A 27511-nucleotide genomic window follows, 5' to 3' on the forward strand; every position below is an offset into this window, starting at 1 on the left:
TCTTCATTCTACAGTATATATCAAATAAAATCTAGGCACCATTCAGCATTAATGTTGTTTAAAATTCTAATATTGTGTCTGGAGAAGGCATGTCTTAGATTCAATTCCATAGTACCACTACACTTACAGTAAACAACCCCATTAATAATAAGGTCTCATTCTATGCATTAAAATGGTCTGTAGCTGCCCCCACCCCCCCAAAGCCCCCCTTTTTCTTACCTGAACCAGATCGTTCCAGCGATGAGCCCAGCCACTCCAGCCATTGTCTAGAGTCTTCATTGGATACTGTACATTGATAACAGCAGGAGCCATTGGCTTCTGCTGCTGTCAATCAAATCCAGTGACACAGGAGCCGGGGGCAGAGTCCTGTTGTCTGTGTCAATGGACGCAGCAGGACTAGAGAGCACACTCGCACGGGTGCCCCCATGGAAACTGGCTCTCCGTGGGGGCACTCGCCGAAAAGGAGGAGCCAGGAGCACTTCGGGGGAAACCCCAAAAAAGGGAGGATTGGGGTTGCTCTATGCAAAACCCTTGCACAGAGCAGGTAAGTATGACATATTTGTTAATTTACAAAAAAAAACAAAAAAAAAAAAAAACCTTTACAATGAAAATAAATATGCTGACAAAACAGCAAGTATAGTAAGCTAGGGTGCCCACTGGTGTTCTATAGCTGCTTTACTGCCCAACCAGCTAGTTGGGGGTGTGTTCTTGACCAAGCTATGCGGCTGCAGTGGAGGTCATAAACCTGGCTGTGTTGTTTGTCAGGAGGGACTGCATCAAGACTAGTTACAAGGAACAAAGTCCTTTATAAGGAAGAACAGCTTTGCTTTCCCTACTGCACCCACCTTTTAGGCCTCATGTACACTGGATGTTTTTACAGCTGCTATTTTTGGCGTCAGAAGTTTTTTCTGCAGCCAGGAAACTACCCAGCATTTTATCCTATGTGTCCATGTACACATAGGCGGTTATCAGCATTTTTTGGCTGGGGCGTTTTCCGGCTGGAAAAAAAAAACTCCAAAACTAGTGGGTTTTAAGAGGAGTTTTTCTAGATGTAAAAATGCTCTAACTCTGATAAAAGCCATGAGCATTTATGGGGGTATAGTTTTCCAAAAAAAAACAAACAAAAAAAAAAAACTAAAAACGCTACTGCAAAAATGATGAAAAACTCATTCTAAAGTGCTAGCAAAGTTATTTTTTAACTTGCACTTACAGGTAAGCCTATAATAAGGCCTCATGCACACTGGACATTTTTAAAGCTGTCGTTTTTGGCTTTAGGCGTTTTTTCTACAGCCGATAAACTCCCCAGCGTTATTCTACATGTCCATGCACATATAGGCTTTTATCAGCAGTTTTTGGCAAGGGCGTTTTCTGGCTGGACAAAAAAAAAACCTGTGGATTTTAAGAGGTTTTCAGCTGTAAAAATGCTCTGTGAAAAACACTGAAAAAAAACTGAAAAGCTATTCAGCACTTATGAGGGTTTTTGAGCCAAAAGCTTTTGTGGGAGTATTTTTTTTGTAAAACCAAAGCTAAAAACCGCAAATGCTAAAAAAAAATTAAAAATGCTTAAAACGCTAATGCAAAAATGCTGCAGAATGCTGAAAAAATTGTTAACGTAGCATTCTACAGCTAAACCTACTGGCGTTTTTATAACATCCAGTGTACAGTGTCCAGTATACATGAGGTCTAAGGCTTACCTAAATATCTTCTAAACTTGCGGTGTTTAGGAGATATTCACACTGGATGCCTGCGGTGACATCACCAGTGCATGTGCTCTGAAGGTCTGGTATGGTATGCTTCGTGCCACAGGTGAGGGCTCTTGTGTACATGCACAGAAGTGATGTCATCGCAGCCCCAGCCACTTATACAGCCGTAGCCCACGAAACCCGGAAGGAAGATGGAAGCCCTGCCAGCGGTGACAGCGCAATGCTGGAGGGCTTCACTTGAGGGTAAGTATTTCAGAATGTGCTAGTGCATACTAGTTCCATATGCCATTGCCATGCAGGTGATTTTTAATTTTTTTTTTAAATGCTGCAGTTTACTACCATTTTAAGGAGCTAGAGGTTGTGTGCTTATAGACTGAACTCAACACTTACACCGCTTTCAGACTGAAAGCGCCAGCCGTTAGCGCTAAAGAGCCACTAGTTTTAGTGGCTTTTTATCGCTGTTTAAGCTGCGCTTTTGCGCCACTTTTTGGCTGCTAGCAGGGCGCTTTTAACCCACAAAAAAGTGTTAAAAACTCCAGTTTTGCAGCGCTTTCAAAATGCTTTTCAGGCGATTTGAAAGCCTTGCCCATTCAATGGGCAGGGCATTTTGGGAGCGCTAAATACAGCGCCAGAAGATGCTGCTTACAGCACTTTTCAGAACATCCCGCAAGTGCACCGCCCCAGTGTGAACCGCCCCAGACACATTGGAATGAATGGGAGGCGGTTTTCAGGTGCTTAACCTGAACCTTCCCAGTGTGAAAGGGGTCTTAAAAGTAACCTGTGTCAATACAGTTTTCATGGAATGAAACCTTGGGTATGGCAATTTTGTACTGTCTTAGGAATGCTGTAAACTGGTGGGTGCTGCCAGATCGTCTCTTCTCAACACAGTTCAAAGCAATACAAGTTGGGCTGAGCTCTGAGTGATGAGTCCACCTTGACCCGCAGCCTGCGTTCATGGCTGGAGCCGGCACCTTTACTTGTATGTGGGCATACCTCCTTAGTGTCGGGCATGACACATGGCAATGTGAGTGCACTTATAGTTTTTATCAATAGTGGATTGTTTTACACTATGCAACCTTTCTGTTTTTGACGTGTTGAGGAAATGGTCTGGAACTGTGAGGAACTCGCATGACTGGTTTGCAAGTCCCATTAATGAAAGGAGTAGATACATTAACCCATTTTTGGATGTTCGGGATATAGTGCTCCTGCAGGATCTGAAGTAGCTTGTATAGTTCTTTGGGGCAGATTACAGGCTTTTTTATACCTTTTATATTGGTGACCTGAAAAAAATCGCGGCAAAAACACTGCAAAATGTGCTAAAAAAAGCAGCAAAATTGTGGTAAAAACGCAGTAAAAAAACCTGGCAAAAACCCAGTAAAACGATGTGTTAAGGCTCTGTTCACGCCTAGGCATTTTGTTTTCAGGCAGAAAGTCATGCGTTTGGCGCAATTTTTCCACATTTTTGTACATGTCCAAAGGTCACAATGTAAAAATCTGAAAACTTCTTGTAAATTGCCAAAAAAGAAGCTCCTGTACTTTGAGTTTCAGGCGTTTTGCTTCAGGTGACAAAACGCTCGTATGTGAACAGGGGCCATAGAAATGAATGGGATTTGTTTTGTTGGGCGTTTTTAGAGCTGAAGCTTACAGCAGAAAAATGCAAACGCCTAGGTGTGAACAAAGCCTAAGAACTTGGCTTTTGTTTATTTGGATTTATGTATAATTATTATGGACACATGGTTTGTAAACTGAGCGGTATAATGTTTAGAGCTATATAGATACATTCTTGCATAGAGTTATTTAAGTAGCCTTGTTTTAGGTATTTAACACATAATATGTAAAGTGCAGTCACACACAATTATTTTGCACACACCACCGAGAACATAGTGACTGCAGGTTAGTAATTATTTTATTATACCTTTGGCACAGAGTTATTATACTTCTATTTTCATGTTGGAAAACTGCACAGGTCTGGAAGAAATGCACCATGTCAAGAATGCACACACATAACTTATATTTGCACACTGTTTACTTGTAGTACTTTTCATTTTTACTACATTTTAGTACATTTAATTATTTAATTGTCAAGTGGATGTTTGATGTACTAATATTGTATGAAATGATAAATCTATATGTGATAACTATTTCAGTAGATGTTGGAATACTGAAAATGAGAAGTGATAGGCTACTGATAAAGCACAATGCTAGCCAAAATGTTATATTACCCACACAGTGGGTCCAGTTCTGGAGACCTCACTTACAAAATGATATTGATAAGATAACGAGTCCAGAGACAGGCAACACAAATGGTGAAAGGTTTGGGGGATAAAACATATCATGAGCAACTTCAAGAACTTAATATTATTATACAGGATTTATATAGCGCTGACAGTTTACGCAGCGCTTTACAACATTAGGGCAGGCAGTACAATTACAATACAATTCAATACAGGGGGGAATCAGAGGGTACCGTCTGGAGCATGGGCGTCCACAGAGCCTTTTTCGGCATTATTTAAGGTGTCACCCATGCTCCGCCCCTTTTCAACAATGTCATGAAGAGGTGGAGCTTAGTCAGGATCAGATAAAATAAAGCACAAGCTTGCACTCAGTTCTTCAGGTGTGTTCCCTTCCTTCCCTCAAGCTCTGAGCCACACTGCCTGGAGAAGATGGAGAAGGTGGGTGGAGCCAAAATTGACCAGGTGCGAAGGAGGAGGAAGTTCCTCCTCCACTCTGAATGCTGGGGCCTTGCCTCTGCCCCATGGTGTGATTTCACTGGCTGCTAGATGCCAGGCGAGTCTAGAAACCAGCACAGCGAGAAGCAGAGAGGCCAGCGGATGGTGCAATAAGAGTCTAGGGAGTCAGGATGGCGCTGCTGCTGAATGCTCCAGGGTGGGGGCACTTGCCCTCCCATGTGGACGCCCATGGTCTGGAGGAAAAAAGGGGAAGGGAAGGGGAGACCTGATTGAAACCTTTAAATACATCAAGGGTGTAAATAAGGTTCAGGAAGGAAGCTTTTTTTCAATGTGAAACCAAAATCAAGAACACGGGGACATGACCTCAAATTAACTGGTGGGACGTTTAACTGACCTCCTGTACATATACGTCAGCAGAAGGGTACAGTTAGCACAAGCATGTACCTGTATGTTGCTCCTTAAGTGCCCAGCCATGGTGGTCCTGAGCTCTGTGGCCGTGGGACCAGCGGACCCGATCGCCGCTGGTGTCCCGCGATCGGGTCACAGAGCTGAAGAACGAGGAGAGGTCTGTGTAAACAAACCTCTCCCCGTGCTTCCTACGGAGCCTGTCACTGATCGTCTGTTCCCTGTTATAGGGACGTCAGACGCCAAGCCACACCCCCTACAGTTAAAAAAAAAAAAAACACACACACACTTAACCCCTCCCCGCCCCCTAGTGGTTAACTCCTTCACTGCCAGTGTCATTTACACAGGAATCAGTGCATTTAAATAGCACTGATTGCTGTATAAACTACAATGGTCCCAAAAATGTGTCAAAAATGTCCAATGTGTCTGCCATAATGTCGCAGTCACAATAAAAATCGCTGATCGCCGCCATTACTAGTAAAAAAAAATAATAATGAAAATGCTATAATACTATCCACTATTTTGTAAACGCTATAACTTTTGCGCAAACCAATCAATCGCTAATTCCGATTTTTTTTACCAAAAATATGTAGAAGAATACGTATCGGTCTAAACTGAGGAAAAAAATATGTTTTTTAATATATTTTTGGGGGATATTTATTATAGCAAAAAGTAAAAAAAGGACGGCAATTTTGTTTGGGAGCCACGTCGCACGACCCCGCAATTGTCAGTTAAAGCGACGCAGTGCCGAATCGCAAAAAGGGGCCTGGTCCTTTGGCTGCAAATTGGTCTGGGGCTTAAGTGGTTTAAACAAATCTTAGAACGTATTATTTAACTGAAAGGGTAGTTGATGCTTGGAATAAACTACCACCAGAGGTAGTGAGATGGTCAACGGTAAATGGCTTAAAAAATGCTTAGGATAAACATAGATCTATAGTCAAACAACAAAGTTCATGAAAAAAAAAAAAAAAAAAGGGGGCAGACTCGATGGACTACTTGGTCTTTTTCTGCCCTGACTTTTCTATGTTTCTATACAGGAAGTGCAGGGAAAACCCAATAAAGGACACAATAGGCAGTTAAAAAACTAAAATAAAATTTCCCTCACTTGCTGCTATGAATGCACCATCTGATAAGGTGAAACAGGAATGGAAAGGAATTCTCCCCAGCAGGGTCACACACAGCAGGTACAAACTCTTCACTATTTTACAAAAAAAAGGGTGTCGGAGGTTGATCTTAAAAGCTGAACTATGGTCAACTACAATTATATCTGCATAAACCCCCCCCCCCCCCCCTCCAATCTTTGTTAGGCGGTATGGCATAAAGAGAACTACTTCTCAGTGCCACAGGCTTGCTCCTAGACAGTTGTAGTATTAATGACTACTCCTGTGAAGCTGCTTCCCCTCTGCAGTCATGTGGCCTCCCTCCTACTTACTATGCAGCACTAGCAGCTATCATTGGTCCTGCATTGTATGTGCAAAACCTGCATCCAGTTGGCATAAGTGTGAACCCAGCCTAAATGATTTTCTCTCGGAGCTTGCAATACAAAGCCTGCCAATCAAGGTTGTAAAACCACCCATGTTTGTTTCCTTGCTAATGATTCTTATGTCTAGAAAATGCAGAGTACTCTTCATAGGGTCCCATGGGTGGACTGCTTTAAGCATATTTAAAAACACATTTTTCCTATTCCAGTAACAGAGGGATAGAGAATACTAAAGAAGGGATTAATACATTATTTATGTAATTCAGCATATCCAACTAATGTTAAGTATTTACCCTAACAGGGGGAAATATACTTTTAACAATTTGCAGGTCTGAATTACACACAATATGTACCATTTTAAATGATTGGTAGCCGGAGTCATACTAATAAAATATCCATCATAATCCACCCACTGTACCTGACACATCTACATGTCTAAGCTAACCTCTCTACAAAATTGGAGGAATGAAACTCGGCTCAGGTCAAAATTATATAAAAGTGGTACTGACGTTGCTTATCAGCCAACAGTGTATTTCTGTAAAGTAAACCTCTCAATTCCTTATTCAGTCTATGTTCTAGGAAAACGGCAAATACTATTCTAGATGTGTATGATATCTATTTTCATGCTCACTTCCAATGGGGTGACCACGTCATACTATAGCTCTAACTTTTTGATCAAGAAGAGTTTTTGATGCACCACATTTTACCCATAGATGTGAAATGAAGAACAACACTTTAGGCAGCCTCAAGTGTATAAGTGGTTTGCACTTCTGTCTGGAAGCATTTGGGTCCTCGGTTTGAATGCCATCCATGACATGTGTGGAGTTTGCATGTTCCCCCTATTCTTGCATGGGTTTCCCTTGTTTTCCGGCTTTCTCCTCCTCTCCAAAGACATGCTGGCAGGTGAACTGGTTTCTGCCTAAAATGCCCGTTATGTGTGCATGTATGTATACATGTGAGATAGGGACCTTAGAATGTAAACTCCTTGGAGGCTGGGACTGATGTGAATGTACAGTATTGTAAAGTACAGTGTAAAATATTGAAGCTATATAAATGCCTGTAATAACCAATATAAACTAAATCTGAAGTCCCCAATGTCTAGAGAAACATGCTATGAGTTAGGCTACAAAACCTGTCCTGATCATTGCTTCTCCTCTAAGATAAAACAGTGCCATCAGCATCTGCCATGGGAGCCAAACATTTGTGCTTCTAAATTCACTGAGCGATGGTGGAATCTATTATTTATTTAAATGCTTAACCTACGCAGTCTTACCTGAAGGCCTCGATGCGCAAAACAAAAGATTTTGACATTAAAAGATCTTAAGAGATCCAACATACCAGCATGGCAACATACAAAATAAAAGCCAGGGAGTCTGTCCATCACACCCCAATTAAAATTAGGGGACTCCAAAAGCTTGTACAAAAAGTTCAGAATTTCAGAAAGTCAATGTCAAGTCTCAGTTTCAGAGGTAAGGAGTTCCAAAATTCAGCTCCTTATACTTCACTCGTTCTCCCTCCACACGTTTTCTTTTTACATTTTGGAATCTTCAATATGGCCAAGTTTGCCGATCTTAAAGATTGGGTAGGCACATACTTGATGAATTTTTCCTTCGGATACTCTGGGCCATGTCCATGCAATGCCTTACGGACAAGACATCCCGTTTTGAGCAGAACCCGTTCTTTCACAGGCAGCCAATGCAGGGCTCTAAGAGATGGAGTGATGTGGTCACGACGACCAACACCTGTCAGTAATCTTGCTGCGGCATTCTGAATCAACTGGAGCTTGTAGATGGTACAAGCAGGCAGACCCAGATACAGGGCATTACAGTAGTCCAGTCGACTGCTGATAATGGCATTGACCATGGGGATCTTGTCAGAGTCTGCAATATAGTGAAAATTAAACCTCATGAGTCTTGGGTAGAAGTGGCATGAACTCACCACCTGATTTACCTGAGGGCACAGATTCAACCTGAAGTCAAAGATGACGCCCAGGTCCCTGACCTAAGACGCCGGAATCAGGAAAAGGTTTGAAAGATTCTGGCCAGGGCGGAAACAGGTTGGAATATACTTGGCTACTGAAGATGATACATTCAGTTTTGGTGCCATTTTGTTTAAGATAATTGGCACCCATCCAGGATTGGATTTCCTACAGATAGGAAGGCAGAACGACCTGATCCTCCCCTTTCTTGAATAATTTGAAGTAGATCTGTGTGTCGTCAGCGTAAACATGGAACGGGAGATTGTGACGGCGAATGATGTACTGCAGCACCCTCATATAGAAGTTAAAAAGGAACGGAGATAACACCGATCCTTGTGGGACCCCGCAAGACAGGGAGCCATCAGAGGAATAAAATGATCCCAATTTTACCCTGTGAACCCTGTCTCACAGGAAAGAGGCTACCCATGCCAGATCTATACCATCCATTCCCGCCACCATCTTCAACCTATCCACAAGTATAGAATGGTTGATGGTATCAAAAGCTGCCGACAGATCCAGAAGTACCAAGGCCTAAGCTTCATTCTCATTCAAGAGGGGTTGTAAAAATAAGGCCATCTTTAGAAGTCTGTGGAAACCTTTAACATTTATCCCATTATTTACATTGAGAGCTCTGGCAGAATAAATAAAAAAAGACCGAAACATTTGAAAACATTTCTGTTCTAAAATTTTGCAAATAATCTTTCTTCATAAATTTAGTCTAAAAGATATACTTTTGGACTATATATTTAGTATGTGGCAAAGTTATAGCGTCTACAAACTTTGGTATATATATATCTATATAAAAAATTGATCAATCCTGATGTACTGACGGCTGAAAATGCCAGAGCAGTACAAACATCCCCCAAATGAACCCTTTTTGGAAAGCTGTAATTATTTTGTCACAATTTATGGCATATGAAGACATTCAAAACATTTTTTATTTTTCAATTTTTTACATACTGTCACCAGTGCAGTACAGCGTCATCATACGACTGGTGTGGCGATGATCAGGGACACTGACTGGTGACACTATGTAAAAAAACAAAACAAAAAAAAAAAGAAAGAAATTAGTCATTTTTTAAAGATTTTTAAAATATCTTTTATTCCTTTTTTTTGTTTACAATATTTTTTTTTTTTTTTTTACATACAGTGACCAGAGCAATACAGTGTTACCACAATAACATTATACTACTCTGGTGAGGTGATCAGTTTTTTTTTTTTTTTTTTTCTTTTTTACACACTATGATTGCTGGAAAATGATAGGCGCAACAAAAATCAAAGCCGATCGGGCACTTCAGCCAGATCAAGAACTGCAGCCAGTGAGACCCGGTGTCACCGGCTCTACGAGGGCCAATCATGCACCATCAAGTAGTCTCTTGCCAGGCAATGGGAGGATGCCGGGCCCGCCACAGTTCAAAGCTTTTGTGAGTGCTGATGGGGCAGAGCACATAGCCAATGACTGACAGTCACCAGCTCACTGAAGACCGAGAACTGAGCGATTCAGTTTTCGGTGCAGAGGCAGCAGAGGACAGATGCAACATTGGATTGAAATTGCAACCACCTAGGTGAGTATGTAAATGTGTTTTATTTTAAATTCCACACATCTGTTTTAAAGCCAATTTGTAGTATAAATCTCACAATCTAGTCTACAAACTGCACCACTGGAGATACCAGGTGGGTGACCTAGGTATTCGAGTTGTCCTCTTCCCTAACTAAAAGCAAGTAAAAAAGCTGTAAAAAATAATCTTGTAAAAGATTTGTACATTAAAGAGGAGCTCCAGGCTTCTTCTGTAGCTGCTGACTTTTAATATTAGGGTACTTACCTGTCCAGGAATTAAGCGGTGTCCTCATCCAAGGCTATCGGGTGCCGCCATCTTGGCTCAGGGAAACCAGCAGTGAAGTCTTGAGGCTTCACAGCCAATTTCATACTGCGCATCTGCAAACTTCGCTGTGCTTTGTGAATGGACCGGTTGCAGAGGAACTAGGGCGGCGAACTGAGCCGGAAGTGGGAGCGGGTACCTGTCAAAACCAGGTACCCGCTCCCCCCAAAAAGGTGCCAAATGTGCGTAGGAGGCAGACAAGCAATGCTTCCCCTTTTGGGTGGAGCTCCGCTTTATGCTTTTTCCTGTTCTGCATGTTTTTAACTTGTCGTTTGTTATAGAGTTTAATAGGAATTCATTGAAACAGTATTTCTTAAATGTCAGGACTGCAATAGATATTTATCAATGATGAACTAGATTAATATCATATGCACGTTCCTACGTACATAAATACAAACAGACTATATATTTTTATATATATATATATATATATATATATATATATATATATATATATATATATATATATATATATATATTTTATACACACACACACACACATTTACATGATATATATATATATATATATATATATATATATATATATATATATACACACACACACACATATATATTTTACACACACACACACACACACACACAACCACTGAGCCCCTTTGTACAGATGCTAGCAACTGTCTGGGACACATTGCGCTCTATAGCGAAAAAGAAAAAAAAGGAATATTTGTGCCTAAAATCATTCACTGTGTTAAACTTCAGTGCCAACTCTACAAGATACAAGCCTTTCTACGGAAAGTGTACAGTTATAATTTTAAAAGCACAGTCCAGTTTTGGGATACCTGTGCAATATACATTCACTTATACAGAAGGTCACGAATTCGGGACAAGACAGAAAAAAGGTGAAAACAAAATGCTTTAAGCAATCTCTCATCTTTGTTGCTTCAGAATCGGACTCAAAGCCCAAAGTAGTCTCTTGCACATTTATTTCTCGTCTCCAGACTTCTCATGTTAGCCTAATGATTTAGTGCTCTGCATTACAAGTAATTCACCTGCCTCGGGTGTCCCTGTGGCCTTTTTCTCTAGGGAGGGAGATGTGGAATAGAAAGTTCCACATATGGTGAAGTCAAGCTGCTTGGAGCCTGCACAGTGTCTGCTATGGGGATAGCTGTTCCTGAAAGCCCCAGCTGGTACTTGGAAGAGATTCTACATTACTACACCTCAGTGCCTGCCTGGTTCCCTTCGGAAACCGTTGGCTTCTCATACAACAGCCATTTTCGATCTCTTCAACCCTTTTCTCCCGGTTCTGTATCCAACTGAACAGTTGGTCCTCTACTGCTGGATAATCAAATTCTTCCATCTGGCCCTATCCCTGTGGAACTGAAAAGGTGTATGTGTGCACCCGGTCTCCCTCACATACCAAGAGAGGCACTGACACACTGACAAAAAGCATTAAGCAGAAGCAGAGGAGAAAAGGCTGCAGTTTAAAGGCTATTATAAAGCGCATGACTAACATATGCATAAATTAAAACAAAAATCACAAATGCAAACTTTTATTCCGTTATATCTAGTTACAAACAAAATGAGCAGCGTTTGTAATGATGTGGAAACATTTATCCAAGAATATGCTATATAAAGACAAGAGAACAGTACTAACATTTTTTTTTCCAATCTTAAATATCTGAGCTGAGAAAAGTAAACCCTAACGAGAAAGATTTATGCAGTTCACACTTGGCAAAAATACCAGAGAAATACAGATGGCAAATTAACCATAAAAATGTATCATGCAACACTGCAGATTTGAATAGATGAAAAAACAAAAATGACTGAACGCTGTACAGTATCAAACAAAATATAACAAGAAAAAGGTCACAACAAGCACTTCTAGAATAATTCCAAGCAAAAAAAAAACAAACAAAAAAAAAAAAGACACATATAGAATTTAGGTTAAGGTAGTTTGTTAATTTCTACACATCTCTGTCACCTAGCCAGCGACCTTGAGATAAGTAGACGGGCAATTCGTAGTATCTCCTCTGAGCATATTAATTACAGAGCTGCAATTCCCAGTATTTGCAGGGGCTTACGGATGCAAAATTATACATTCTGATGGTGGAAGTCTGAAAGGTCATGTTTTTCTTTTAACCCATCTCGCAGTGAACACTATGTCTGAAAATCGGATGGTGAGCATTTGTGAAAAATAAAAATAATTAGATGCATCATTTATCAAACAATAGTGAACAATGGTCTCCACACTAAATAGTCAGAATTTTTTTTTTTTTTTTTTTATTGTTATTACCAAGTAGCGCTATACTACAAACACAGCTTGCTGGAAAGCCTGAAGGACATCACAGTGAATACTTTATTGCACATGTAGAGTAGATTAGTAGTGAGAGCTCAGAGAAGACCTGCATAGGACCACTCTAGAAGAGAAGAGTGATGCAGTGTACGATGTAACAAAAGGCAAGTCATGTTAACGGTTCTTAATTAAAAATAATGTACCAGGCATCTTTTATTTGAGAAATATAATCTAAGGGCTCACTCACATGGAACAGAGGACCATATACCAACAGCATTCAGTATACTCTATATTTTCAAAGGTATTGGGATACCTGCCTTTACATGGGCATGAACTTTAATGACATGCCTCATTCCGAACGATCGGATTTTCCGACAACTTTGTCTGACCATGTGTATGCAAGACAAGTTTGTCACAAAATCCATCGGATTTTGTTGTCGGAATGTCTGACCGTGTGTACAAGCCCTTATGCCGCGTACACACGATTGGAATAAGATTAAGAATAAGATTTTTCTGACTGAATTCCACTCAAGCTTGGCTTGCATACACACGGTCACACCAAAGTTCTCTGAACTTTTGACCGTCCAGACCGCGGTGACGTACAACACTACGACGAGCAGAGAAAATCAAGTTCAATGCTTTCGAGCATGTGTCGAATTGTTTCCAAGCATGCACAGGAATTTTGGGCGTTGGAATTGCTACAGACGATGGAAAAATAGAGAACCTGCTCTCAATCATTTGCTGGCGGAAATTCCGATGGAGGACACACGGTCAGAATGTCCGACCAAAAGCTCTCATTGGACTTTTGCTGGGGGAATTTCCAATCATGTGTACAGGCTTTAGTCCGCGGAGTTCAATATTGAGATGGCCCACCCTTTGCAGCTATAACAGCATCAACTCTTCTGGGAAGGCTGCCCACAAGGTTCAGAAATGTGTCTATGGGAATGTTTGATCATTCTGCCAGAAGCGCATTTGTGAGGTCAGGCACCAATGTGGACGAGAAGGCCTGGCTTGCAATCTCTCATCCATGTCTTTATGGACCTTGCTTTGTGCACTGCAGTCATATAGGAACAGGAAGGGGCCACCCAAACTTTTCTTACAAAGTTGGGAGCCTGAAATTGTCCAAAATGTCTTGGTATGCTGATGCCTTAAGGAGTTCCCTTCACTGGAACTAAGGGGCCAAGCCCAACCCCTGAAAAACAATCCCACACCATAATCCCCCTCCACCAAATGATTTGGACCAGTGCACAAACAAGGTCCATAAAGACACGGATGAGTGAGTTTGAGGTGGAGGACCTTGACTGACCTACAAGGAGCCCTGACCTCAACCCGACAGAACACCTTTGGGATGAATTTGAGCGGAGACTGCAAGCCAGGCCTTCTCATCCACATCAGCGCTTGACCTCACAAATGCGCTTCTAGAAGAATGTTTAAACATTCCCATAGACACACTCCTAAACCTTGTGGACAGCCTTCTCAGAAGAGTAGTTGGTGGCATTTGATTACCTCTGCAGTTTTACATTTTTGCACTATAAACAAAAAATGAGATAAACAATTGAAAAAAAAAAAACTGATGAGCGCTGATAGGCGGCACTGATGGGCACCGATAGGCATTACTGATGGGGGACTATTTTGGTCACTGATTGGCACTGTTATGGGCACTGACAGGCCTTTATTATAGGGACAGGCTGGCAGGTGTTGGGCACTAATTGGCAGGCGATGGGCACCTTTTGATGGGGGCTATGCTGACAATAAATGTGCTGATTATCAGCACAGAGCCCCCCACAGCTGATCACGTGGCTTCATACCACGATCACAGTTGCAGCTTGTCAGACTGACACACAGCACCTACCAATCGCCGGCTGAGTTATCCTGGGCACGTCATATGACGCCCAGTCTATCACAACCACTTTGCCACCATCATTCTGCTATATGGCAGGCGCCATTTTGTGGTTAAACACCAATTTATTTTTATTTTTTTCACTTTTATTGCTATCGCAAGGAATGTAAACATCTCCTGTGATAACAAAGCATGACAGGTTCTCTTTTTTGGAGAGATCTGGGGTCTATTAAACCACATAGCTCTCCTCTGGCCTCCAAAGCATCAGATCTAACCAAGAGTCGTGTGATCTGATACTTGTCGAAGCCAATGGCGGCTTGTTTATGGAGCCCGAATCTGGAAGAGACAAAATCCTTGTTGCTTCTGGTTTTCAACGTCACACAGTGGGAGGAACAACATCTGTTCCTTCCACTGTGTCTTAGGAACAGGATGCCACCAGATGCATCCTCACAAGGCTCCCCCCTGGAAGGAGGGGGAGGGTTTCCCTTTCTGCTGCCTGTAAATTTAATCCAGCAGCTGTTTAGCTGCTCGGGTTACTTTTACAAGACTCAGAATTGCTGGCTGAAGAAAATTAGCTGCAGCGATGACCGAGATATCACCCATCCCATCCAAAAACATTCATGTATGTCCTATGGATGGGGAGTGGTTACAGTGTTTTCACTTTTGTTTGTGTAGATGTTAATGATTTCCCCTCACTTCTTCTCCTGGGGACCACCTTTTTACCAGACAGAAAGGGAAGGAATCTCTCCAAGGTTGGCTATAGATGTCTTATATTTTTGATCAACCAAAGGCCTGATGAAAAAAAAAAAAAAAAGGAAGAACAGATTCCTCCATCCACACATGCAAGGTCAATGGATCCTCCTTGCTGTGTCATCATAGTCCGACAGCAGGTCACCTCTTCTGTTAGAATACAGTGATCAGCGGCTGTAGCCAGCAGATCTACAAACGTTTTCCAACAGTCCCGTTAGATTATTTCTATTTATCGTTACATCAACTTCTGTCAAGCAGAAATTGCCACAGATGGCTAAAAATGTCCCTCCTGAGCCAGCCAAATTTTGATCCATCTGTGGGCACCTTAAGGGAGCCTCGGACTGCAGTCAACCCTGACAGGAGTTCTAATCCTCCATGACATCCAAAATTAAAATCGTTTCAGTATAGATAGATACACTTTAAATGTGGAATTAATAGGAATTCGTGAGAGTGCATTCCTGGGACTGGCTAAGATGTTTTTAAAAAGTGGCTGTAATATCTCATTGGTGATATCTGCATACAGTAATTTGCTACATTCTTTCACCGATATTAGTTTTTTTCTTTATAATGGCCATGGGTGAGGGAATCTGCCATGATATAGACTAAAGCTTAAAGCTGAACTTCACACAAAAGGGGAATTCCACTGCCACATTTGGCACTTTTTGGGGGAGGGAGCAGGTATCTGGTTTCGACAGGTACCCACTCCCAATTATGGTCAGATTTCTGCGGTAAACGGTGCAGAAGTTCGCCCCCCCTCCACCCCCCCGCGGCCTTCTGGGACACAACAGACCCCTGAAGACTGCAGGATCATTCACAAAGCATCACAAAGCATAGAGCGGCTCATGCATGTGCAGAAGGAAACCAGTAGGCTTTACCGCCAGTTTCCCTTACCTAAGATGCCGGCGTCTGCACCTGAAGCAGATTGAAGAATCGGCTCTGGTGAGGATATAGCTGGATCCCTGGACAGGCAAGTCTTCTTATATTAAAAGTCAGCAGCAATATAGCTGCAGACGCAAAACTTTTTTTGGGGGAGACTGGAGCGTCTCTTTAAAAGAACTTTGCTCATGTATCCTTTCCTTGTCTGTTGCTGTATTTGTTAAACTAAGAAAATATGTTTTGAATATTTGAAAGTGATAAGTGATAAAAATAAAAAAAGCGTGCAGCAAATATTGCAAACATTTATCCCAATAGCAAGCTGCTGTTTTACTTTGATTTTACTCTTTAACAAAAAATATGACCACTAAAAGATGTACAGCTTAAAGCACAATTAACATCAGACTTTTATAAAAAACCCCCTCTTATATAAATATATGCAAATCTTTCATGCCGGAATCAATTAATTTTATTCATTAGGCATCTTGTTATAATAATACTGTAAGATTTGCCAGAAGTTCTGAACATGGGTTTATAAGTTATTTTAACGGATTGACTGGACAAATAGCCATTTCATAACGTAGCTTTTATTTCTGGCACTACTAATACTAATAGCAATACTAACAAATCAATGTTTCATGCATTTCATCCTTTTTACCAGCTGCATGACCAATGGTAAACATCACACAGACATTGGTGCTTAAACACTGTGAAGACCGTAAAAATCTAGAGGGTACAGAGCTCAACTGGTTCAAATCCTTCGACAGGGAGATTACAAAGGTCACAGAAGGAATACACTCATCCTTCTAACTTCCATTACCCTATGGGGTGTCACAGGGCTCAATTCTCTCTGCAACATTATTTACAATATACATGTTCCCACTGGGAACGATCATCCAATACTATGGTCTTAGCTATGCCTTGCTGTTCAGATGACCCATAACTCTACCTGTCTTTCAGTCCAGACACTGTTGGCAATGTGACCAAGATCAACAGGTTTCTTACTGACATAAAAGAGTAGATGAACTGTAAATGGCTGAAAAAGAACTCGGCAAGATAGAAATGATTGGAAGCAAACACTGCCAGCTGGTTTCAACTTTGAGAATACAACTATTACATTCTCAGACTGTGTGTGTAGCCAGGGCATGATCCTAGACCAGCCTCTCTCAAACAGTGTGCCGCGGCACACTGGTTTGCCACCAGAGGTCCTCAGGTGTGCCGCGGGATCAGAGGAGAGAAGGGCCGTCAGATGAGCCTGATCTCCCGATCCCCTGCCGAACTGTACACCGGGACTGTGAGAAGCTCAGTCAGCCTGGAAAGTGAAAGTAAAGTGCAGGGGAGTGTGTTGTGCTCTCTGCTTTCCCCTACAGTACATTACCTGGCTGAATGAGGAAACTGGAAAGGTATTGTGCTAGATTTGTTTTAAAAGGGTTTTATACATGTGTCTGTATGCGAGTATGTATGTTTTACATTTAATCCTGACCCCCCTACTCCTGTACCATCAGAACTGTTTTTGTAGGGCTGTTTTGTGATCACAGCAAGGACTACTGCTCCTCTGAAAAGCAATCCATGAGCGGATTGTTTTTCAGAGGCATTTGACAGGTGGTAAAGAGGCAACAAGTTGCCTCCTCACCAGGTGTTTTAAGCCCGCAAATGCAGCATCACTACACCACAACCATGCAATGCACACAGTTGCGGGATAGTTGCAGTGCTGTCCCATTCACCCTGGGTATACCTCCAGCTGCAGCCACAGCATGTGTACAACCCCAGCTGCTGCCTCTGCAGCCAAAGGGGAGAAGCTGGGGGTGGTAAAAACAGCTCAACCATGTGGTTTTACTACCCCTCCAACCTGACATGTGAGCAAGTCCTTGGTTCACATCTGTGTGGCTGCGTGTAGGGCAGCCCATTAATTTCAATGGGCTTCCCTACCCGCAGAAATGCAGGGAAAGAAGTCCCCAAACTTTTTTTTTTTTTTTTATTGTGCCACACCAAAAGCACCCCATATTTTCCAATGTGTGGAGAACTATTAAGAATTAATAGTGTTTTGCAACACACAGTAACATGAAACAAACCTTTTACTGGGGTTCCTCAAGACTGAAAATACTTTTCAAGGGCACTGGAAAAAGTTTGACATTGACCTACTGGTTAAACAACAGGTATCAACTGCCATCAGGTCATCTTTCCACCATTCACCATCTCAGAAATTTCACAAGTCAAACCTCTGATCCAGCAATGGATATGCGGTAATTAGCCCATGCTTTTGTTTCATACAAACTGGACTACTGAAATTCCCTCCACCATGGTCTTCCTGAGAAAGAACTATATTGTTTGACGCTGGTACAGAATGCAGCAGCCAGACTATTTACCTACTAATCCCATCACTGCCACATCACCTCAAATCTTAATTTCCTACACCGGCTTCCAATTAAATGGAGGATATACTTCAGAAATCGTCTGACTCGTTTACAACCTGGGCCTTGCCTGACAGAATGTCTGGTTACCCATGCCCATCTTTGCTCCTCAGAGAAAGAAAACATACACATACCCAGAGCCGTCCTAAGATCTTTTTGGATCAGTCAATCAACACCCACAATATGGAAGTCATTCCCCCCCGATTGTCCCTCCCACTGGATGTTTTTAAAAGCAGATAAAAAATATACAGGTGCCTGGTACCATTAGCTTCTCACATATGAATATAGAAGAACAGACTTGTGTCTATAAAGCATGTGGAAAAGCCACAGCACCTCAGCCTTTAGCCCAGGGGTGGACACATGAACTTAAATGTCAGTCTGTCCAATCCAGGAGTCAGTAAGATTTATTTTTCAAGTCAGTTCCATTGAGCAAAACTAGAGAAAAACTCAAAAATGAAGGGCTAGTTTAAATTTTCAAGGAGCATTGTTTACCCCTGTGATTTGTCCAGGCTGATCATTTTAAAGCCAAGCTTTAGGCAGATAAAAAAAAAAAGACAAATTGATGCAGTAATTTTTTAATTATTATGTAAATAAATGTATTTTTTGCATGCAAACACTGTAGGTTTTACAGAATTGAACCTGATCTCCCAGAACTAGCGTAAGTTCAAAGAAGTAGGTTGAATGATGTTGGCCATGAGACGGAAGACATCTGGCAGCAAATAAAATACACTGTAGGGGAAATCTTTGGCTAGAAGGTGAGTATTGTGGCTAAAGCTGGGTTGGGTATTTTAGCTTTTCAGGCAGATTTTTTTTTTAATAGAAAGGAACCATGAAAATTTGTCATAATTTTACATAGTTAGTCTGGCTGAAAAAAGACAAGTCCATCTAGTTCAACCAATAGAAGGAAAAATGTGCTGGTATGCATCACATATTAGCACATTATGACAGCCACTGCTCTCCAATCCTGCCCTGTCAGTGTTCCTACTAGCACCGACATCTTCTCCCAGTCTTCCTTCTGGGTTCAATCTTTTTGGCTGCTTGAACAGCCGGGCGGTGATGAAATCACTCCTGTGCTGGTGCATAAGAGTCACATCATCACAACACAGAGCAGTGCCCTAAATGTATTCTAAACTGCACATGCACGGCTCAGTGTACATGCATTACAGATGACAGGCAGGGGGAAGAATTTATGATAGAAAAGTCCAATAGGGTCTCTACTGGTGTAAAAACCCGATCCATCATGATTTTTATTAAAAAAAATGTAATGTACGTTTAATTCTGCTTTAATGGGTTAATCATTTTTATTTTATTTTTGGCAGGAGTTCTTTAAAAAAAATGATGTATTTTCCCTAACCTAAAAAGCCTTCTGAGAAACTCAGACCGTAAATAACAGAAAGGGCAATGGCAAAAACACTTATATGCTACTACCTTGTTTTCTATCATATCCCCACCACCCAAAACCATAGAGGACAATAGCATTTAGCCATTCTACAGCTAAGAGGTATTACTGGGGAGGGGCCACAGAAACCACTAGTCCAGTGCTTCCCAGCTCTGTACATTTCTACATTTGTGCATTGTAAAACAATGGTATCTTGAAGGACAAATCACAGTGAATATTACATAAACAGAGGCATAGGTCATACTGAAAGTTCTAAAATGGCTAAAGATTATTTACTGCTCTAACAACACTACAAGGCCTCACAAGAATAAACAGAGAATTTCATTAATTTGACTCCTATGCAATTTTAAATCTCCCATTCTGTGTAAGCACTGTTAGTGAACAGCCCCATTACAGCTTAATGGACGTTGTTAATTCCTAAAGAGTCTTAATTTCCGATTTTTAATCACCCCTTAACTATTCAATTAAATTTCAATAAAATGTTAAGTACTTACACTAGCCTAGTCATTTTTTGCTGTATAATAGTTGTAGTATTAAAACCGATAAGGAATATTGGAAAAGTGAGGAGGTTAATAAAATTAAATCATATTCTATACTGCAACAAAACTATCAAGCAAGTATAGCAAACACTGAAATTATACATCATTCCTTAGCACATACCTTTCCCTGTGTTCTGCTGCCAGAGATCTTTATTGCAATAACTTTACATCTAAATCAAAAACTTAAAAGAATACTTGGATATGGATCAGGTCACTAACAGACAAAAGTTAAATGTTTTCACCATGTCAGTCCGTGTCGGAAGGACTGTAAGAGTAATACAATGCAGTTATGTTGAACATTTCTTCCTAATGTCTGAACCCAAAGCAAAGTCAGCTCTGACTCTGCGGAACTCCTGTTCATATTTCCACAAATTTGTCAGATTTTTTTTTTAAAAAGGTGCTAAAGTGCTGATTTTTGTACTACTAAAAAAAAAAAAAAAAAAAAAAACGCCAGCAATTTCCACATCATCTCAGTTTGCTATAAAGTAATGATGCACATCTTCCATTAAATATACATATTTTTGCTACTTTATTTTTCAGTAAAATAAATAACATTTAAATAAAGTAATAAGAGTTCACTGAACCCCTTACTAATAAACTTTTGACTCCCTTGCTGTTCTCCTAACACACAATTGTGCAGAATGGGAAGCCTGCTTTAACTTAAAATGACATTAAAGGCTCATTTTTTCTTTTAACAAACATGTCATACTTACCCATGCTGTGCAGTAGTTTTGCACAGAGCAGCCCCGAGCCTTCTCTTTTCAGGGTCCGCCGCCAGTGCTCCTGGCTCCTCCTATTCAGCCAGTACCCCCAAAAGCAAGCTGCTTGCTCTGGGGGCACTGGTGCATGCTCGCTCCCAAGCCCCAGTCTATATATCCATAAGAGCTGTCACAGAGAGCTGCGGCTTGGGCCTGCTCCTCCTCATTATCTCACTGGCCGAGATTGACAGTAGTGGGAGCCGATGGCTCCTGTTGCGGTCTCAGCCAATGGGGAATGAGAGACCCGGGAGAAGCTCAGCTCTTGTGCACATTGCTGGATCGAGATGGGGCTCAGAATGGGGGGTGCTGTACTCAGAATTTTTTTTTACCTTTATGCATAGAATGTAAAATTCTTTCTAAAAAGGTACTATACCGCAATATTAGGTGCTGCCTCTACTGGATCCCAGGCACTCATGAACAGTGGGTAGGCTTCCCATAAAGAATGTATCTGTGGTTTAGAAAGGAGTCAACAATACTACCTAATCGGTTCACAAAGCAGACCAGTTTACCTGGGTCAGTGAGTCAGCCATTTATGGTGCCCACACACACACCATAGATCTACCTTATTCACTAGACATCAATTAAAAATATGAAATATTTAGCTATAATATAAATTTTAAACTGTCTTTTCGCAGACATCTGTCCTTGAAAATATGCATAGACAGACTACTTTATACAGACTGGGTGAAAAATAGAAGTGCAGTTCTCACTGAAATACTCGTCTCTAGTACAGTCCCCCCACAAAAACTCAATTTTGCCAGCCCTCTTCCAGAGAGTCCAAGCCGTCATGAATCCAAATCACATTCAGTAACACCAAACCAGAACTCTCCTTAGTTGGGTGCTAAACAGCCCCCAGACAGCATGCAACATTTTTGAGCTATGTAGGACTCCTTTGTAAAACCATGTGTGATACTCTAATCTGACAAAGGCTGCCAATCTAAAAGTGTAAGACGAGCCAAAAATGTTGTTTCGTTTTGAATAGAGTTCAGAACTAGAGTGGAGAGCAGAACTCTGGGTTTTGGTTATATTTTTCTTGCTTTTCACACTACTTGCAAAACTTAGGTATGGAACCAGAAGAATTTAATTCTGTTTAGTATTAAAGAAAACATACTACATCACTTTATATAGTTCACAAGAATATTTCTTAAAATTATATAATAATTTTAGGAATAGTAAATCTGTTCATAGACAGCGGAGGGCAGTTGGACATAGTGTAAAAACCATCAAAATAGGGCAAAAGACATGCAGGTTTTGGCCATATCTCAAGGGAAACAGCAGCAGTCAGCCAAAAATATCCAACATCGTCATCTGCTTGCTCCCTCCAAAAACAATTGGCCAGAGATGTCTGCTGGTATCTGATGGTGCCCATAGATATTAGATTTGTTGCCCAAGCCAGCCAAAGCAGGGGACATCTACAGAAGATATAAAATATCTACACACCCCTGTTAAAATGTCAGGTTTCTGTGATGTAAAAAAAAAAAAATGACAAATTATTTCAGAACCTTTTCCATCTTTAATGTGACCTATAAACTGTACAACTAAGTTAAACAGTTGAAAACTGAAATCTTTTAGGTGGAGGAAAGTGAAAATAAAAAACTAAAATAATATTGCTGCATAAGTGTGCACACCCTTAAACTAATACTTTATTGAAGTATTACAATATTGATTGTATTACAGCACTCAGTCTTTTTGGGTATGAGTCTATCAGCATGGCACATCTTGACTTGGCAATATTTGCCCACTCTTTGCGAAAACACTCCAAAGCTTTCAAATTGTGATGGCACCTCCTGCGCATAGCCCTCTTCAGATCACCCCACAGATTTTCAATCAGATTCAGGTCTGGGCTCTGGCTGGGCCAATCCAAAACTTTAATCTTCTTCTGGTGAAGCCATTCCTTTGTTGATTTGGATGTATGCTTTGGGTCGTTATCATGCTAAAAGATTAAGTCTTTCTTCATATTCAGCTCTGTAGCAGAAGCATCAGTGTTTTGTGCAAATATTGACTGATATTTGAAACAGGTGGTAATTCCCTCTACCTTGACTAATGCCCCTGTTCCAGCTGAAGAAAAACATTTCCAAAGCATGATGCTGCCACCACCATTGCTTCACTGTGGGTGTAGTGTTCTTTTGTGATGTGCAGTGTTGTTTTTGTGCCAATATATCTTCTGAAATTATGGTCAAAAAGTTCAACCTTGGTTTCATCAGACCATAACACATTTTCCCACATGCTTTTGGAAGACTCCAGATGTGTTTCTGCAAAACTTAGCCGGGCTTGCCCGTTTTTCTTGCCACTCTACCCCATAGCCCAGATATATGAAGAATATGGGAGATTGTTGTCACATGTACCACACAGCTAGTACTTGCCAGATATTCCTTCAGCTCCTCCAATGTAACTGTAGGTCTCTTGATAGCCTCCCTGATCAGTTTTCTTTTCGTCTTTTCATCAATTTTGGATTCACGTCCAGTTCTTCATAATGTCACTGTTGTGCCTTTTTTTCTCCACTTGATGATGACTCTTTTCACTGTGTTCCATGTAATATCTAATTCCTTGGAAATTCTTTTGTAGCCTTCTCCTGACGGATACCTTTTAACAATGAGATCTCTCTGATAGTTTGGAAGCTCTCTGTGGACCATGGCTTTTGCTGCAGGATGCTAAGAAAATGTTGAGAAAGACCTACTAGAACAGCTGAACTTTATTTGGGGTTAATCAGAGGCACTTTAACCACTTCCAGCCCGCCATATAGCAGAGTGACAGCTGGAAAATGGTTGCATTATCCTGAATGGGTGTCATATGACGTCCAGCAGGATAAGCCGCTCGGGTTTGCAGTGTGGTGATCGGTGGTGTGGCATGTATCAGTCTGACACACCACATCTCTGATCCCTGTAAAGAGTCTGATGTAGGCTCTTTGCCATGTGATCAGCTGTGTCCAATGACAGCTGATCACACGGTAACTAGGAAGTGCCATTAATCGGCTTTTCCTCTACTTGTGCTGACAAGGCATGAGTAAATGAGAGTGGATCGGCTGTTCTCCTGTTGGGGGGGGGGGGGGGGTTGCACTGAAAATCTGTGTATTATCAATGCAGACCCATCAAGGGTGCCCACTAGAGACCACCAGTGCCCATTGAAATGCCAATCTGTGCCCTTCAGTGATTGCCTGTCAGTATCTCCTATTCAGCGGGGCCTACAATGCCATCTATAAGTGCCCATCAGTGCCACCCTTCAATGCTGCCTATGAATGCCTATCAGTGCCACCTATGAATGCCTACCAGTGCCGCATATCAGTGCCACATGGCAGTGCCCCATCTGTGCTGCTTATCAATGCTGTCTGTCAGTGCCCATCAGTGCTGCATACAAGTGCCTCATCATCAATGCCCATCAGTGCCCATCAGTGAAAGAGAAAACTTACTTATTTGCAAAGTTTTATAATAGCAACAAAGAAAAAAACTTTTTTTTCCCAAATTTTCAATCTTTTTTTATTTGTAGCGCAAAAAATAAAAAACCCAGTGGTGATCAAATACCACCAAAAATTGTTTGGGTACAGTGTTCCATGACCGTGCAATTGTCATTTAAAATGCGACAGCACTGAAAGCTGAAAGTTGGATGGGGGGGGGGGGGGGTCGTGCCCTGAATTGAAGTGCGATTGCTTAATCTGAACACAGCTACATCCCCAGTTATAGGAGGGTGTTGCACACGTATGCAACCACATTATTTTCGTTTTTTATTTTTACTTACCCCCTCTAAAATTTTTCAGTTTGTTTTTCAAATGAGTTGGGTGGAATTTATAGGTCACATTAACCACTTCCTTCCCCATCCATAGTCAAATCATGTCCGCTGGAGGGATTTCCCATCCTGTGGGGGCGTCATATGATGTCCTTGGCTTCCCAGCCGTCTAGGGTATGTGCACCTGCCGTGTCACTTGGGAGCTGATGTGCGTGCCCAGCAGGCCACAATGTCCGCCGGGCACCCACGATTGCCGGTAATACAGAGCTGGGATGTGGACACAGATCCACGTCCTGTCAGGGGAGAGGAGACTGATCGCGTGTTCCCAGGACAGAGGAACACTGATCGGCCTCCTCCCCTTGTGATTGCTCTCCCCCTACAGTTAGAATCACTCCCTAGGTAACATTTAACCCCTTGATCGCCCCAGTGTTAACCCCTTCCCTGCCAGTGACATTTATACAGTAATCAATGCATATTTATAGCACTGATCGCCGTATAAATGTGAACGGTCCCAAAATAGTGTCAAAGGTGTCTGATATGTCCGCCGCAATGTCAAAGTAATGATAAAAATCGCAGATCACCGCTATTACTAGTAAAAAAAAAAAAAATACCATAAATCTATCCCCCATTTTGTAGACACTATAACTTTTGCGCTTATTGCGATTTTTTTTACCAAAAATATGTAGAAGAATACATATGAGCCTAAACTGAGGGGAATTTTTTTTCTTCTTTAAATTGGGATATATATTATAGCAAAAAATATTGTGTTTTTTTCAAACTTGTCACTCTTCTTTTGTTTATAGCTCAACAAATAAAAACTGTAGAGGTAATCAAATACCACCAAAAGAAAGTTCTTTTTTTTGGGTACAGTATAGCATGACCGTGCAATTGTCATTCAAAGTGCAACAGCGCTGAAAACTGAAAATTGGCCTGGGCAGGAAGGGGGTGAAAATACCCTGTATTTAAGTGGTTAAAGGTGAAAAAAGTTCTGAAATGATTTATCTTTGTCTCTTTTTTTTTTTTTTTATATTAAAGAAACCTGACATTTTAACAGGGGTGTACAAACTTTTTATATCCACTGTATAAAGAAAGTACCTCAGTATGCCACAATCTCAGAAGGGTGTTTTCACAACATATGCCCATTATTTTCTGACACCAGGTAATTCGACAGAGGAACGGTGTTAGATCAAGTACACAAGACACCATGTGGACAGTAAGAGAGCATTTGTTGTATTCTTAAAGGCAGTCTAATCTGCAACTGCAAAAGTTCATGTGAACCATTGAGGCACATATTGTGCTGCATTAATTCAGCTATATACTGCTGCTCTGCTAAATCAATATAGCTCCAACACTGGACTCACAAGGGTGAAAAATTGGTGGGCCATTCTAAAACTTACCAAGTGCCTGCTATATAATAAAAAAGTAGTACATTTACCTAAATAGCAGCGTTGAAGGGTGCATGGTTGAAGAGCAATGTAGTGCAGCTGGCCAATACACACATTCAGCAGTTGGTAGGATCACTCTCTGCTACTTCCTGTACTAGCTTTCCTGTTTCCTAGGTCAACTGCCTGCTCATTGGACAGATGTTCTGATGCTGAATTATTGTCCAATGAGGAAGTTGGGAGCTAAGAGGCAACATAGAAAGCTGAATTGTTAAAGATGAATTACTTAAAGCCCAATTGAACTCCGTTTAATTAAATCACCCAAATACATTCTAGGTTCATCAAAACAAAAAGTGTCTTAACAGCAGCCACAGTCCGAGTTAAAACGTCTATCCCCTGTTAGCAAGCTACAGAGTAGGACCCTTGCTCTTTGTGTGGAAGTTGAGGTCTGTTTGCAAGCCCCCAGCTGAGTCTGAACCAAAGCCCTCCAATTAGTAGGGAGCATGAGCTTTGCTGATTGTAGACCTATAGGACAGACTCCGAAGGTGGTGAGTTGACCTCTGCAGAAAGACTACTGCTTCCACCCAAAGGGCAAGGGTCCCACACTCTACAGCTACTGGAAGGGGACAGAGGTTTCTACTAAGGCCATGCTTGCTTTAGAAAGAAAACAAACCAAACACAAGACATTGAATGCATTGGTTTATGTACTTGGAATGTATTTAGTAGATTAAACAGAGTTCAATTAGGCTATTACACTATATTGTCAAGCGTATTGGGATGTCTGCCTTAACACGCACATGAACTTTAATGGCATCCCAGTCTTAGTCTATAGGGTTCAATATTGATTTGGCCCACCCTTTGCAGCTATAACAGCTTCAACTCTTCTGGGAAGGCTGTCCACAAGGTTTAGGAGCTGGAATGTTTGACCATTCTTCCAGAAGCACATTTGTGAGGTCAGGCGCTGATGTGGACAAAAAGGCCTGACTCGCAGTCTCTAATTCATCTCAAAGGTGTTCCATCGGGTTGAGGTCAGGACTCTATGCAAGCCAGTCAAATTCCTCCACCCCAAACTCGCTCATCCATGTCTTTATGGATCTTGCTGTGTGCATTGGTGCACAGTCATGTAGGAACAGAAAGAGGCCACCCCCAAACTGTTGCCACAAAGTTGGGAGGATGCAATTGTCCAAAATGTCTTGGTATGCTGATGCCTTAAGAGTATATTTCATTGGAACTAAGGGGCCAAGCCCAACCCCTGGAAAACAGCACAGAGTCCTGACCTCAAAAGAGCACTTTTGGGATGAATTAGTGTGGATGCTGTGAGACAGGCCTTCTCGTCCACATCAGCTTTTGACCTCACAAATGCGCTTCTGGAAGAATAGTCAAACATTCCCATAGATACACTGCTAAAACTTGTGCAGAGCCTTCCCAGAAGAGTTGAAGCTGCTATAG

The 27511-nt window shown here is 41.4% G+C and overlaps 1 protein-coding gene across 6 annotated transcripts in view; it reads right to left on the reverse strand.

The window, feature by feature from the left end:
- Positions 1–27511, reverse strand: part of ZNF521 (zinc finger protein 521) — a 420518-nt gene that overhangs the window by 152356 nt on the left and 240651 nt on the right. For 4 of the 6 annotated variants that reach the window (XM_077492591.1, XM_077492590.1, XM_077492589.1 and 1 more), the window contains one exon: positions 9217–9285. The exons of the other annotated variants lie outside the window; for them this stretch is intronic. In XM_077492591.1, the coding sequence (XP_077348717.1) occupies positions 9217–9285 (69 nt within the window). The remainder of the gene's footprint in view (positions 1–9216; positions 9286–27511) is intronic. 6 annotated transcript variants of the gene reach the window in all.

This window comes from Lithobates pipiens, unplaced genomic scaffold, assembly GCF_037356315.1.
Source record: "Lithobates pipiens isolate NorthernLeopardFrog02 unplaced genomic scaffold, aLitPip1_a1.2 Scaffold_19, whole genome shotgun sequence".
Lineage (NCBI taxonomy): Eukaryota > Metazoa > Chordata > Amphibia > Anura > Ranidae > Lithobates > Lithobates pipiens.